Source organism: Mesoplodon densirostris, chromosome 14, assembly GCF_025265405.1.
Source record: "Mesoplodon densirostris isolate mMesDen1 chromosome 14, mMesDen1 primary haplotype, whole genome shotgun sequence".
In the NCBI taxonomy this organism is placed as follows: domain Eukaryota; kingdom Metazoa; phylum Chordata; class Mammalia; order Artiodactyla; family Ziphiidae; genus Mesoplodon; species Mesoplodon densirostris.
The window spans coordinates 77441824-77457633 of NC_082674.1; the positions used below are offsets into that span (position 1 = coordinate 77441824).

General features: G+C 49.0%; 1 protein-coding gene across 1 annotated transcript; it reads left to right on the forward strand.

Annotated features, from left to right (window-relative positions):
* Positions 1 to 11: 11 nt before the first annotated feature.
* Positions 12 to 14392, forward strand: LOC132501416 (speedy protein E4-like). Its single transcript, XM_060116990.1, has 9 exons — positions 12 to 38; positions 5591 to 5700; positions 11124 to 11146; positions 11228 to 11301; positions 11503 to 11713; positions 13215 to 13273; positions 13628 to 13713; positions 14065 to 14239; positions 14333 to 14392. Exons 1-9 carry the CDS (start codon positions 12 to 14, stop codon positions 14390 to 14392), a joined length of 825 nt encoding a protein of 274 aa, XP_059972973.1.
* Positions 14393 to 15810: the final 1418 nt, after the last annotated feature.

Below are 15810 nucleotides of genomic sequence, written 5' to 3' on the forward strand. Positions count from 1 at the left end.
GTTCCCAAGGAATGGAGCAGCGGCTGCGGGTGCTCCAAGTGAGTACTGGGCCTCCTGGTGGGGACAACCCCACCCCGTGCCCTGCAGTCACCTCCAGGGCTGGTGGTCACGAGGAAGTGCCACTGCATCCCTTAATGCACTGTTAGCCTAGTAAGGGCTCTGCGAACTCCCATGGTACAGAAAGTAATTACTGTGTTTATACAGAAACTCTCCAAATGGATTCAATTATGGAATTATTTACCATGCTATACAAGGTCCCAATTAGCATATCAATTTTTTTTCTTTTCCTTTTTTTTTTTAGGAAAACTCTTGGAATTGCTGATCTAAGTAATGAATGAAAACCTCTGTAGGGTTTTGATCTGAGTTGATTTTTAAATATAAATACATGAAAAACACTGAGGTCATCCTTTCTGGAAAGGGATCCATTACCGTGGTGGCTCTTGGGAAAAGAGAACAATTAACTCCAACGTGTCATCAAAGGTTTTCTGTGCTTTGCTCCCACTTGATGCAAGCTACCCTGAGCTGGGTCCTTGTAGTATGTGTCAGGGTCTAGCCTCACGTGGACGGAAGGAGCTCCTAGGGCTCTCTAGTCTCTGAACCAATAAGCTTGCTGGAAGATAAAGGAAACAAGTACACATGCAGAGCTGTGAGGAAGCCCGTGACAAACGACACATGCACAGACCAACCACCTGACTAGCATCACATGCTTTAGCATTTGTTTTCCTTGGCTTAAATTTCGTTTTTATGTGTGGATTTACTTGAAGTGGAGGGAGACCTTCTGTGAAATGCATAAGGAACCCCCTGCTTGGGCAGACGGCTGTACTAGGACAGTCCTGTGAGCTGAGCCCCCCACCCTTTGCCTCATTGCAGGGGCCCATTCGGACCCCAGGAGAAAGAAAAGGAGAGAGAAATGCAGGGCAAGTGTGTTCTGAGATAACCCAAATTTGGTGTGAAGTTTCATTCATCCCTCAGGTTTTTAGTTGAGGACCAAGAATATGCCACGACTACATATTCCTACTGTATATATCAGGAGTCTCAATAATCGAAAGAAAAGAGTGTTTTTACTACAATAAGAAAAAAAAAAAAAAAAGAAAGGCAAACATCCGGGGCCCCTCTTGGATCTGGTCACTCATAAGAACAATGAGGGTGACAGCTGATTTTCCCAGACCCTCTGTCCTACACGCACCTTGTGCTGTGGCGCTGACAGCTTCCTCGCTGGGGGGCCTGCCTTCCACTCTGATCTCACTTTCCCTCTTTTCTTGTAGCTCCCACCCCCCTCTCCCTCCCCCACCACGGGGCCTCCAGGCAGCTGTAGAGGGACAGCACTGGGCCTCCAGCTCTCCTCAGGCCCGCCGACCGTGGCAGCCTGAACCTGGGGTGTCCAAACCAGCCAGTGGCACGAGGGCCCCCCAGCCTTCCAGTGGGTGTCAGCTGACAAAGGCCCTGACCCCTGAGTACTCTGAAAGGGTCTAGCAGTAACATGGAGGGGGGGCACCCAAGGGAGACAAGAGACCAGAGCAGGAGCCTCCACGGAGACTGAGGATGGGCAGAGGGAGAAGAGACAGAAAGTCAGGAAGAGGCCTGGACCCCCGAGGAGGAGGGACCTGAGAAGAGCCCCAAGAACCTAGACTAGAAGGTAGTGAGGGAAAGAGGCAGAGACAGGAAGGAGGGAAACACATGAGGAGAGAGGAGGACAATCAGCATCTCACCTGCTGGAGAGCAGCCTTATCCAGGGAGGAGATGGGAAATGTCAGCCGCAGGAGCGTGGCAAGGCATGGAGAGCATCAGTGGGCCGGTCTGAGGCTGACACAGGTGGAAACAGAGGCAGGGAGTCGTATGCTATCGTTCACTCTGACATGACAGAAATAACCCAACCTTCAGACTCAGAGAAGGGAGAGAGCATGGGAGGGGCTCATGAATGCTGCCTGGGGGAGAGGTGGGGAGGTGCCAGGGTGCCATCAAAGCTGGAAACAGGACGGTGGAGACCGAGGTAAGGAAAAGAGGGATTCAAGGAATCCTATGAAGGTATTAGTGTGAAATGCAGTCACAAAAACATGAGCCATCCTAAATGCCAAAGTCATGAATACAACAAATTTTGAGAGCAGAGAAAACAGACCAAATAGAGATACACAGTAAATATAAGAAGTGCGGTATAAATATAGAAATATAAAAACTAGACACACCTTAGATCATATTATTAATAAATCTGAACTCACTACTAAAAGAAAACTATCTTCAGATTGAATCACAAAGCAAAACCCAGCTGTGTGGTTTCTAAGAGCTTATCCTTAAATGATCAGAGGTGCGAGGGCTACACCAACAGACATGCTCGACTGAGAGTAGGAATTGTGATTTTTACACCAGGGGAAGGAAAATTAAGGCTCAGAACCCTTCAGAGAGACCAAGAAGGTCATTTGGGGTCGGGGTGGGGGACCCTGGGGGCACCTGTCCAGCATTAAAGGCCATCCCAGGGCCTGGGCTGGTCCACTGCAGCTTGATTTGCTCAGTGATGTTCAGGTTTACAGCTCTCTATATGTATAGCCCCTTTAGGTAGGAAGTCTTATTACTGGCCAGCTGCTATACAGTATTACTAGGTAATCACTGCAATTGCCAGACAGAAACTATCTAGCTCTTTGTCTCTCTTTTTTCCCCTGGAAATGTCTAATTGTGCCAAGAAATTTCTGGTAAGGTTCCCAGGAACCTCACAGTCAAGTCTTCTAAAAAGCCGACTCCTTTCAGGAAGCAATACACTTGTTCAATGCTCTCTAGCCCATGAAGGCTTAGCATTTGCTTCGAGTCCTCGAAACTGCCAGCAGCAAACGACCACAGTACTTTTCAGCCTGTGACACCCAGTCTGTGCTGCCCCAGAAGGCCAAGGTGGAAGCAGCTGGGCTAAGGGTTGGTTCTCTCCTCAGGGTGGCCGCTGAGGGGCAAACCCAGAACCAACAGGACTGGGCAATGGGCCACACTATGCCTCCATCCACACACCTGGGACTCCGTCCCAGGAAGCCTGACACAAATGGGGCCAAGCCCAAAGCCTTCCAGTTCCTCAGCGAAAAGGTCGCCCATTCTTCCTTTAGTCAGAGAGTCCCCTCAGCATGTTAGGGGAAACCCAAGGCCACTCGGGGGGGTCACTGCTGCTGCAGCACTGAGGCTGGTGCCATTCGGGGGAGCTGGTGCAAGGATTACAGGACTGCAGAGACATTTGGGGCTTTCAGAGAACAGCCGAGTGTCTGGTAATGGAAAAGGCAAGTCAACAGCACTGGGAGCTCAGGGGAGATAACCAAGCGGCTGGAAACTCCATAAGCAAAGCCCAGGGGAGAACAAGTGGTGGGGACTCGGTATGGGTTGTGTTCACATCTGGGTCATTACATCCCACACAGCATCACAGGGTCTGCTCAGGAACCCAAGCAGAAAGGATGTTGATAAAGGGAAGCAGATGGAGGGGTCTTTGGAGCAGATGATGAAGAAGCCCCAACCAAGCTCCAGAAACTCCAGGGCGGGGCCCCCGGGCAGAGCTGGTATTCACGCCCTGCTGCCAGGTGTGCACCATCTGCCCTCGTGTCCGCCTATAACGGCTTCGCCTCCTCTCCCACCTCCCGGCCTGGCTTGGGCATCTCTCGCTGGCACCTCCCAATGGCACACTCTTACCTGGTCCCATACGGGAAACACAGGTGGAGGCTAAGGAGAGAGGAGGAGGTGGTGAAGACGCCGAGTTGACATCCAGGCCCCTCACAGGGCACAGGGGATGACCTACAGGTGAACCAGTGCAACAGAGGGGGTGTGGAGGGAGGTGACCAGACAGCACCTGCGCCCTCCTCTGGGGACCTACAGAGATTTCATCGCCTGAGGGCTGGAGCTCCTCTCATCTAGATCTTACCAGGCAGGAGACTGCAGCCAGGGATGCTAATTACAGTGGATTTGCTAAGGATTCTTCCTTCAACTCCACAGTTATACACGTTTACCCAAAATATCTTCTTAATCTCTGAAATGGTACAGTAAGCAGAATTAAAACATTCTTGATAAGTGAAAGATATGCACACAAAGAAACACAAATGAAAGAAAAACAAGTGGCACCAACTAGCTTCCAACCACTGTCCCTGTGATGAGTCCCCCAGTAATGTGACTCCACAGATCAGGATCTGGCATGTCTGGGTTCTGAAAGCACACGGTCCACAGTGTCCCAAGGCTCTGCACCTGCACATAAGACTCAGGATGGCGCCACTGACTACACAGGCAAGGCGAGACACTTCACACCTTAGTACTGGAGTAAAAGCAGTGGAAATTAAGAACATGTGCTTACTTACAGATTTTCATTGCTTTTATTGAGCTTACTATAAAATTACTTCTTTTCCTAAATTTCCTACTTCATGTCTTAATATACCATGGAAGAAGTATTTTCAGCTAAAAGAGGAACTTTTTAATTAAGATGTTGTAATGACCAAGAAAGCAACACACAGGCTAATTCAATTAATGTAATTCCAAGAAATTACACAAAGGCCTTTGTTTTTCCAAAGATGCACAGAGAAAGGAAGAGTCAGTGTGTCTGCTTTTTCAAGGTGTTCATAAACTCTGCCTGGTGCAACGTCCTTGTAACTTACATTTAATCGGCAACGTCCTTGTAACTTACATTTAATCGGCCTCTTCCTGAGGGTCTACTGGACCAGGAAGACAGGCAGTAAAGGACCAGGTTCTCGGGTAGAAACAGCGTGGTCTGGGTGCCCAGGCTTGTCTGGGCTGCGATGGGGAGCGGTGCGGACTTGGGCCAGCCACCCCTCCCTGAGCCTCCGGGTCTCAGCTGTAGAACGAGGGGCAGGACCAGATGCCACCTGAGGGAGCTTCTGGTGCAGCTGCCTGATCGATGGGCTCCCCTCGTCTGGGGCCTGAAAGTCCTGCCCTCTGAGCAGTCCCCACTTTCCATCCCAGCCTCACTTTCACTCAAGAACATAAGATGGAGCAAAGCAAGAGGATGGAGAACAGGCAAGTCTTCCTGATCCACAGGCAAAAATCAAGGATGTGGTTTTAGGGGCTCTTTTATCGAAAAAGACTTTTCGGAAGCTTGTGACTGTAATGAGAAGCAACCAATGTATTTTAGAGTAGGGGGAACCTGGCCTTGGAAGCAGGAAAACACAGTCACCTGGGAAGCTTTGGAACCAGCGTGGGTATCTGCCGGGCGCAGTAGGTGCTGACAGAGGCCTCCACGTGGAGGGGGTGCTTTTCCGGCCTCACCTCCGCTTCCTTCCACTGCTGGTTAAAAATTGCAGACACAGGGGTACAGAGGTGACCAAATCCTGCCCCTTCCCCCATTGCTTAACTGGAGAGATCTTCATACAGTGAGGCATTTTCCCCCAAATCTGGTCAGTATGAGGATGGGGAACCCAGAAGAGAGGCCCCCAACCCTGTATGAAGGAGGCGACAAAGTCTTCCTGCTTTGGTCTCACATTGGTCCACGGCCTTCAGTTTCCCCCAGTTCCCAACACCCTCTCCCGGCCTGGCCTACTCCTGTGGCTCAGACTGGGCTTTGGCATGTGCTTCCCTTGGAATCATCACAAGCCCATTCCTCTGACAATTCCTGCCTCGGCTCCCACAGGCTCTGGCTTCCAGTCCAATGCTGGCTCCCACGCTCGGGCCTCTCTGCAGCCCAGCAGGCTCGCCGACCTCCCACCTAGCGTGTTTGCACACGGACCACCAGGCTGAGAGGTGCGAGCCCCCTCCTTCCTGCCTCCTCTAGGATGTCAGGAGATGCCCTAAGCTGGGACGTGCCCCTCTCCATATGCTGTGAAGTCAGCTGGTTTCTAGACAAAGGGTGAGAAAGTGGCCTTTTTCAAGTCAGATGACGCAGCACCAAGGAGCAGTTCTGTGAGACTTACACCAATGGTGTCCTGCGGCTAAGGCCTGGCATCTATGCCTCAGAGCTTCCCACAAGTTCATGCCTTCACTCCTTTGGAAGACACTCGAGCACCAATCAGAGGGAACCATGGCAGAACCTGTGGTCACTCCACCCCGAAGCTTGGCACCCAGGTTCCCAGTGGCAAGAATGCTTTTCAAGGGATCTGACCTCTGACATGTAGTGCTTATGTATGGTCTTGGGCTACACCCTGGTGCTTTCAGGGCCACTGTTTTCTCATTTATCAATAAAGAGCTTAAAATGAGTAAATTTCAAATGGCTTTTAGCAATGAAATATTTTTTTCAAACTGATTTCTCTACCAATCCCCAGTAAAAAACAAAAACAAAAACAAAAGACAGACACGCAGTAGTGGTTGCCTACAGCTGGAGGTGAGAATGGGGAGTGACTGCAAATGAGCAGGAGGGAGCTTTTGGGGGGATGGACATGTTCCAAAATTAGATTGTGCTGATGATTGTTGAACTCTGTGTAAATACACTAAAATTCATTGAATTGTATGTTTAAAATGAGTGAATATTATGTAACATACATGAACAAAGAAGTTTAAAACAACCCAATCAAAAAAGGGTCTGAAGACCTAAATAGAACTTTCTCCAAAGAAGATATACAGATGGCCAATAGGCACATGAAAAGGTGTTCAACATTGCTAATTATTAGAGAAATGCAAATCAAAACTACAATGAGGCACCACCTCACACCAGTCAGAATGGCCATCATTAAAAGGTCTACAAATAGGAATTCCCTGGTGGTCCAGTGGTTAGGACTCAGTGCTTCCACTGTAGGAGGCACAGGTTTGATCTAAGATCCCACGTGCCATGCGGCACAGCGCCCCCCCACCAAAAAAAAAGTCTACAAGTAACAAATGCTGGAGAGGATGTGGAGAAAAGGGAACCCTCCTACACTGATGGTGGGAATGTAAACTGATGCAGCCACTATGGAAAACAGTATGCAGTTTCCTCAAAAAACTGAAAATAGAGTTACCATATGATCCAGCAATCCCACTATCCCACTCCTGGGCGTATATCTGAATAAAACTGTAATTCAAAAAGATACATGCACCCCTATGTGCATAGCAGCACTATTCACAATAGCCAAGACATGGAAGCAACCTAAATGTCCATCAACAGATGAATGGATGTGGTACACATATACAATGGAATATTACTCAGCCACAAAAAAGAATGAAATAATGCCATTTGCAGCAACATGGATGGACCAAGAGATTATCATACTAAGCAAAGTATGTCAGAAAGAGACAAATACCATATGATATCACTTATATGTGGAATCTAAAATATGACACAAATGAACTTATCTACGAAACAGAAACAGACTCAGAGACGTAGAGAACAGACTTGTGGTTGCCAAGGGGGAAGGGGCGTAGGGAACGGATGGATTGGGAGGTTGAGATTAGCAGATGCAAACTATTATACATAGAATGGATAAACAACAAGGTCCTACTGTAGAGCACAGGGAACTCTATTCAATATCCTATGATATGCCATAATGGAAAAGACTATGAAAAAGAATATGTATGTATATATATATATATATGTATAACTGAATCACTTTGCTGTACAGAAGTTAACACAACATTGTAAATCAACTATATTTCAATAAAAATTTTGAAAAACTGATAGAAACAAAGAACAGATGGATGGTTACCAGAGGCAGGGACTGGGGGGCTGGTGAAATGGTTGAAGGTGGTCAAAAGGTGTAAACTTCCAATTCTAAAAGAAATAAGTCCTGAGGATGTGATGTACAGCATGGTGACTATATAATCAACACTGCTGTATGGTGTACTTGAGAGGTGCTAAGAAAGTAAATCCTAAAAGTTCTTATTACAGGGAAAAAAATTTTGGGTAACTATATGAGGTAATAAATGTTAACTAAACTTACTGTGGTGACCATTTTGCAATATATACATATGTCAAGTAGTTATCCTGTACACCTTAAACTTATACAGTGTTGTACCTCAATTACATTTCAATAAAACCAGAAGGAAAAATGGTTTTAAAAAAGAGGATGTTAAAAGATAAGCTATAGGGGCTTCCCTGGTGGCGCAGTGGTTGAGAATCTGCCTGCTAATGCAGGGGACACGGGTTCGAGCCCTGGTCTGGGAGGATCCCACATGCCGCGGAGCAACTAGGCCCGTGAGCCACAACTACTGAGCCTGCGCGTCTGGAGCCTGTGCTCCGCAACAAGAGAGTCCACGATAGTGAGAGGCCCGCGCACCGCGATGAAGAGTGGCCCCCACTTGCCACAACTAGAGAAAGCCCTCGCACAGAAACGAAGACCCAACACAGCAAAAATTAATTAATTCATTAATTAATTAACTCCTACCCCCAACATTAAAAAAAAAATAGATAAGCTATAGACTGGGAGAAAATATTTGCAAACCACGTATCTTACAAAGGACTTGTATCTGGGATATACATAAAAAGATCTCAAAACTCAACAGTAAAGAAGTAGTTCAATTAGAAAAAAACATGAACCAGAAGATGGCAAATAAACACATGAAATCAATATCATTATGGAATATCATTAGGGAAGTGCCAATTAAAACCACAACGAGATATGGTTAAAATAAAAAGTGATAACCCAAATGCTGACAATGATGTGGAGAAAGTGGATCACTGATACATTCCTGGTGGGGATGTAAAATGATAGGGCCACTCTAGAAGAGTATGGCAGATTCTTACAAAACTAAATATGCACTTGACCATAGAACCATGGATTCCTACTAAGCAATAAAAAGGAATAAACTATTGATTTATGCAACAAATTAAACAGTCCTCAAGGGAATTATGCAAATTAAAACTAAAAGCCAGATCAGAACATTCTACACTATCTGTTTCCATTCATGTATTTTTGAAATAATAAAATTATATAGATGAAGAAGAGAATAGTGGTTGCCAGGGGTTGTGGATGGAGATACTATAAAAAAGTAGCATGAAGGATCCGTATAACAGAACTGTTCTATACCTTGGTGGTGGTGTACATGAGTGTACACATGGGATACAACTGCATAGAACTAAATACACACATAAGTGATTGCATATAAAACTGGGGAAATCTGAATAAGGTCAATGGGTTGTACCAATTCTAATGTCCTATTGTGATACTGTGCTATAGATATTCAACTTTGTACCACTGAAGGAAATTTGGGGAAAGGTATATAGGATGTGTCATTACTTACAACTGCATTTATGAATCTACAATTATCTCAAAATGAAAAAGTTAATTTTTAAAATCTCAATATAATCATAGTTAAACACAAACCAGAAAAGAGTAAAAATAAACTACATTGGGAAGGAGACGCAAGAGGGAGGAGATATGGGGATATATGTATATGTATAGCTGATTCACTTTGTTATAAAGCAGAAACTAACACACCATTGTAAAGCAATTATACTCCAATAAAGATGTTTAATAAATTAATTAATTAATTAAATATCAAATAAATAAACTAACTTTACTATGAATATTAATCAACTTTTAAGTTTGTATTTTCTCAATTTTTTGATATGTGGATGAATCACTTTCATTTGGAATCATTAATTGGTCAGATGAAACACAAGATGAGGTTCAGAGGTAATACTGGGCTAAGAGGAAGTGATCCCAGTGTTCAGGCTGGGACGCTAACTCCTTCCTCCTTGAGGCCCACCGTCTTTTCCTTGAGAGCATTTTATAAACCAAAGAGCAGTTACTGGTGGAATGGTGTGATGTCATCAGTGAGTCAGAGCAAGGGCCCCATTGGATCGCTTAGCAACACTTGTCAACAGTCAGTGCTCTTCCCACGTTGGTGTGAGGCTGCACTGTGGGCTAGGGTGAGGGCTTAGGTCTCGAGGGAGCCTCCGGGTGCTTCCTTGGGGTGGGCGTCACTCTTTTCTGTACTAAGGTGAGTCTTGGATCCTGAACTAGGTTCCTCCAAGCTGTCGCAGGGGATGTGGAAGGGATCACCTGTGAACCTCCAGAGGAGTGACTGGGATGCAGTAGGAATACAAAGAGGTCTCGAGTGTGGGGAGAACAGAGAACAGGAGGGGATGTGGGCAAAAGGAGAACAAAATGAATATGGGGGAAGGAGGAGAGACAGTAAAGCGACTCTACAGAGAACTCGACCTTGAGAGCCCCGGGAGCATGTGGGCAGTTTGTCACCCAGGAGGAGCACTGCCCTCAGAGGCGGCAGGCGGCCCTGGCCTTCTGGAGGGGGAACTGCCTCAGTCAGCTTCCAGGGCCATTTCACACAGGCCTGGGCTACTCTGGTCAGACTTTTGCCAGGTTGGATTGCTGTAACTTTATAGTGGTTCACAGGGATATTTAGGCAGAGCCGATGACATAAGCGTGTAAGGTGGCCCAGCTCAACCCTCATGGAAATGTGCCTGAGGCTCAACCGGGGCTGCCACCAGCCTTCTTCCCCTGAGCACCGCTCAGACGCGAGTTCTAATCCCAAGTCCAAAGAGCTCTAGCCACGGTCAAGGAACAAATCCTAGACAAATTAGGTCAGCATTTCCTCATCTGTAAACAGGCAAGTGACACACCTTACCTCACACCTCCTTGTAAGGACTGAATGAGGGCATCCCAACGCACTAATCAATATCTCAAGTTTACTAAGCAATTACTGGTAGCTAATGTTATTGCCCTTTTAATTATTATTAGGTCTCACAAGAAGCAGGTTAAGCGGAAGGAAGTGGCCTGGTCAGAATCAAGTTGGTTTCTTTCCAGTTTTTGGTACCCAGAAAAGACAGGCTATCCCTCTGAGCTCCACATCGGATGCCTCGGAGAGTGATGCAAGTCCACAGGACCCGGCAAAAAAGTCGGATGAAAAGGCCGCTCGTGGCAGGGAAGCCAGGTGTGTGTGGTCATTCACACTTCTCCCTGCTCTCTGAATGAATGAAGGTGATAGATCATCATGGCTCCAGCATCACTTCTTCTTCCCTGGACTCTTCATGGGTGTGGGTCTGCAGGGCAGGGGAAAGGTGTCCAGGGTGAGACAGGAGGTCACTATCTTGCTCACCTTTGTAGTTATTAAAGACATCGATGACCAGAGAGTTTCACATTTGTCTCCACAGAGGTGCTCCCCAGGCAGAAAGATCCAGGGAAGGAGGCACAGGAGAGCAGTTTTTCCCTGACCAAGAAAGGTAAATATTACTTCAGTGCCTACCCTCCTTTATAGACAGAGTGCAAAGGGGGTGATGGTCATTCTTATCCCTTCAGATGTCACGTGCAACATACTCAAGGTGAGTGAGAAGGGAAGAGCACAGTGTTTCCCAGGTGGGTCCCTCCCGTGATCACACAGGGTCCTTCTTCTCTCCTTGCAGCTGCTCAGGATGGGAGTCCTCTGGCCTCCAGTTCTGCCCCTCCAGAGGCTGTCTCTGAGCAGAGAACCAGGAGGGTGAGAGGCCAGAAGAGGAAGAGACTGATGGATGTCAAGGGAGGTGTGGTGTCCTCAGCTCCCTTGGCCCTGAAGAGAACATCAGGTACTGCTGAGTAACCACTTGTTGTCTTGTCCTCAGGAGGCAGGGTTCAATCTTCAGGGTGAGCTGCAAGGGCAGACTCGGGGCCTCCCAGGTGGGTCAGGTCTGTGCTCACACAGAGTCTCGTTCCTGCAGCCGCCCAGGACAGCAGCGCCCTGGCCTCCAATCCCACCTCCTCGGAAGTCGTCTCCAAGCTGAAGTCCTGGAAGAAGCGCAGTCAGAGGAGGAACATGTGGACCGTCACTCATGTTGAGGGAACGAAACTCAGGTTCAGCAAGAGAAGATCCAGTTATCGTGCAGAAGACCAAGAGGCCTTCTACCGGCTTCTGGGTCTGTGCTCTGAGCTAGTGGAGGGTCAGGTCCCTTCTACACCGAGGATCCCACAGGCTCCGGGATCATGGCCAAATCTCCCCCTGGGGCTCAGAGCTGGGGGGTGTCCAGATTGCACAGAAGCAGATCGCTCTGTTTCCACAGTTCTACTGCGGTGCTCATGGGTTTTCATCTGAGATGAGTTCTTGGAGGGAGAAAGGAAAGCAGGACTCATGGTTGAGGGTTCAATTATCAAGACATTTTAGGACACATCAAGGGAGGAATCCCCTGCCCACATTGAGTGCCTCCAGTTAGGATTTTAGAGATGAGTGATGAAAGGACAAACTAGATCTCACTGCCTTTATGCTCAAAGTGGGAGGAGACCCCAAAGATTACAGAAATAAGTTGCTCTCAGCCAGTGACAAATGCAGACAAGGAAAAGGCAATGACACCTAGAGATGGGCTGTGAGCAGGAGTGGGAGAGCTTTGTGACAGATACTCAGGGAAGGTCTGCAGAGAAGGTGATGTCAGGACCAGAGGCAGGACCGAGTGTGGCAGGTTGGGGGATGTCACGGAGCTGACACTGTCCAGTGCAGCACCCACTAGCCACCTGCAGTTCTTCAAATTTAATTCTACGTGAGTTAAAATAAACTTCTGAAATTCAGTTCCTGGTTCTCACCAGCCACATTTCATAAGCTCAGTAGCCACACATGGCTAATGGCTACTGTACTGGACAGCAAGCTACAGAATATTTTCATCCACACAGAAAGCAATGCCCTTCCGGGAGCCAGGCCACCTGGACAAGGGTCAGGGAGGGCGAAATGATCCATGACCCCTCCGTCTTCCCGTCTCGGTAAATGTCATTGTCCGGGGCAAGGTGTGAAAGACAAGGAGGACCTGGCATTCTCAGGGCACCACTGGAAAATGGCACCTCCAGGGACAACTCTAATCCCAGATGAGCCTGCTGGGGCCAGGGGAGGCCAGGTCATTATCAGCAGGAAGTGAAGGGGGTCCAGGAGAAGGAGGGTAGAATGCCCAGTGCCCCCCCACCCCCACCCAGGGGGGTATGAACTCTCCACTGCCCACATAAGATGCTCCGTTATCAGGTGGGGCAGGAAAGCATTGCACAGTCGCAGTGTGATGAAGTGACAGGGATGTAGTGCCCAGAGGCCAAAGGCCACACCCAACCTTTGGCTCGAGGAACGTTATGTTAAACTTTGAGAACCAGGTCATCTCTCTTCATGAGACACACATACCCAGCCATGTGTTGAAGATGAAATAACAATAGCAAAATCCCTGCCCCAGTTGAGACTCTCTCCCTGGGTCAATGGAAGGAACAGCTTTGTCACTGTTAAGGCTCTGAGCCTTCCTGGGGGAAGAGAGCTGCCTCTACTTCCTGAAACAGAGGAACTGGGAGAAGTTTCCACTTCTCCTCCTCCCTGTGAAATGTCCCACAGCCCCAGGCTCGCTGCTCCCAGAAGGGCTGCTCCGAGGCCCTCATCACGTCTCCCTTCCTTTACAGAGGACCCTGTTATCCAGAGCTTCTTGAAAGCTGATAGTTTCCTGCAAGTGTCTGACAAGGTACTCACAGCACTAAAATTATGAGGGACCAAGGGGTCTGCAGTGTCCCCACCCCCAGGGGGTGGGGACGGAGGACAAGGTGTCTGCCTGAGCAGAGGCCCTGGAGAGACCCGCCCTTGGGGCCAGAAAGGAAGAAAGGACACACTACGGGTGCCCCGGCCCTTGGGCATCTCCTCCCTGGCCTCCCGTCAGCTCATCTCCGCATGTCAAAGGGCCATCACACCCTCAGCAAGGCCCACCGTGGGTGGTTTTCCCACCTGGCCTGTGGATGGGGTGGGGCGCAGGGCCCACTCAGGCCACTGGTCCTGCCATCGACCCCTGGCCGCCCCTCCCCCGCCCTGTGTCTTCCCGCAGTACCTGCTCTCCATGGTGGTGGAGTACTTCGGCCGTGTCGGGCTGCCTGGTCACCTCTACAACAGGATCCACTTCTTCCTGGCCCTGTGAGCAATGCCTGAGGGCCCCCAGTGGTGGTTCAAGGCCCTCAAGGGGTCACATGGTCAGAGCAGGGGAAGGCAAGGAGCAAGGTCCTGGGATAATGAACGTAGCCAGGAAGCACCATTTGCTGCCCAGAGACTGAGGGACCCGAGGTAGAAAGTCCCAGGGAAATGGCGACAGCCAGAACCTTGACCTGGGCCCCGCACAGCATGGGCCCAGCAGCCTTGGTGCTGAGGACGGTCCTGCCCTCTGTGGACCTGGGTGCTCCTCCAGGGTGACCTCAGCAGCCTCTCTCCACTGTCTCGCCTGAGTCCTTGTGGGGGCCGGGACCAGCTAGCCCTCTTTTCTGATGGCAGCTACATCGCCTCCGACATGGAGGAGGACAACCCCACGGCCAAGCAGAGCATCTTCCCGTTCCTGCTGGGCAGAGAGCACTGGCAGCACCTCTACAAGAAGTTCCTCCAGCTGAAGGTGGAATTCTTCTGTGCCATGGAGTACCGAGCCTGGGTCACCCGGGAATTGTGTGAGGAGGTCTGTCGGGGATGAGGGCCGGGGAGCGCACCCCAGAGGTGGAGGGGCTGGGCCCCTCCTCCAGGCGCTCACCCTGCTGTGCTTCCCTTTCAGATCCAGGCCCAGAACCCACATCACTGGGTCTGGAGTCGGGTGCGCCCTGGCGCCCCCTAGGTTCCCAAGGAATGGAGCAGCGGCTGCAGGTGCTCCAAGTGAGTACTGGGCCTCCTGGTGGGGACAACCCCACCCCGTGCCCTGCAGTCACCTCCAGGGCTGGTGGTCACGAGGAAGTGCCACTGCATCCCTTAATGCACTGTTAGCCTAGTAAGGGCTCTGCGAACTCCCATGGTACAGAAAGTAATTACTGTGTTTATACAGAAACTCTCCAAATGGATTCAATTATGGAATTATTTACCACGCTATACAAGGTCCCAATTAGCATATCAATTTTTTTTCTTTTCCTTTTTTTTTTTTAGGAAAACTCTTGGAATTGCTGATCTAAGTAATGAATGAAAACCTCTGTAGGGTTTTGATCTGAGTTGATTTTTAAATATAAATACATGAAAAACACTGAGGTCATCCTCTGTGGAAAGGGATCCATTACCATGGTGGCTCTTGGGAAAAGAGAACAATTAACTCCAACGTGTCATCAAAGGTTTTCTGTGCTTTGCTCCCACTTGATGCAAGCTACCCTGAGCTGGGTCCTTGTAGTATGTGTTAGGGTCTAGCCTCACGTGGACGGAAGGAGCTCCTAGGGCTCTCTAGTCTCTGAACCAATAAGCTTGCTGGAAGATAAAGGAAACAAGTACACATGCAGAGCTGTGAGGAAGCCCGTGACAAACGACACATGCACAGACCAACCACCTGAGTAGCATCACATGCTTTAGCATTTGTTTTCCTTGGCTTAAATTTCGTTTTTATGTGTGGATTTACTTGAAGTGGAGGGAGACCTTCTGTGAAATGCATAAGGAACCCCCTGCTTGGGCAGACGGCTGTACTAGGACAGTCCTGTGAGCTGAGCCCCCCGCCCTTTGCCTCATTGCAGGGGCCCATTCGGACCCCAGGAGAAAGAAAAGGAGAGAGAAATGCAGGGCAAGTGTGTTCTGAGATAACCCGAATTTGGTGTGAAGTTTCATTCATCCCTCAGGTTTTTAGTTGAGGACCAAGAATATGCCACGACTACATATTCCTACTGTATATATCAGGAGTCTCAAAAATCGAAAGAAAAGAGTGTTTTTACTACAATAAGAAAAAAAAAAAAAAGAAAGGCAAACATCCGGGGCCCCTCTTGGATCTGGTCACTCATAAGAGCAATGAGGGTGACAGCTGATTTTCCCAGACCCTCTGTCCTACACGCACCTTGTGCTGTGGCGCTGACAGCTTCCTCGCTGGGGGGCCTGCCTTCCACTCTGATCTCACTTTCCCTCTTTTCTTGTAGCTCCCACCCCCCTCTCCCTCCCCCACCACGGGGCCTCCAGGCAGCTGTAGAGGGACAGCACTGGGCCTCCAGCTCTCCTCAGGCCCGCCGACCGTGGCAGCCTGAACCTGGGGTGTCCAAACCAGCCAGTGGCACGAGGGCCCCCCAGCCTTCC

What these genes read in the sequence shown, in the direction of transcription:
- LOC132501416 (XM_060116990.1), top strand. Translation starts at nt 12, where the DNA reads ATGGAGCAGCGGCTGCGGGTGCTCCAA. An exon ending in AGCGGCTGCGGGTGCTCCAA is followed by an intron (nt 39 to 5,590) that starts GTGAGTACTGGG and finishes CGGCTCCCACAG; the next exon opens with GCTCTGGCTTCCAGTCCAAT. An exon ending in ACGGACCACCAGGCTGAGAG is followed by an intron (nt 5,701 to 11,123) that starts GTGCGAGCCCCC and finishes TTATCCCTTCAG; the next exon opens with ATGTCACGTGCAACATACTC.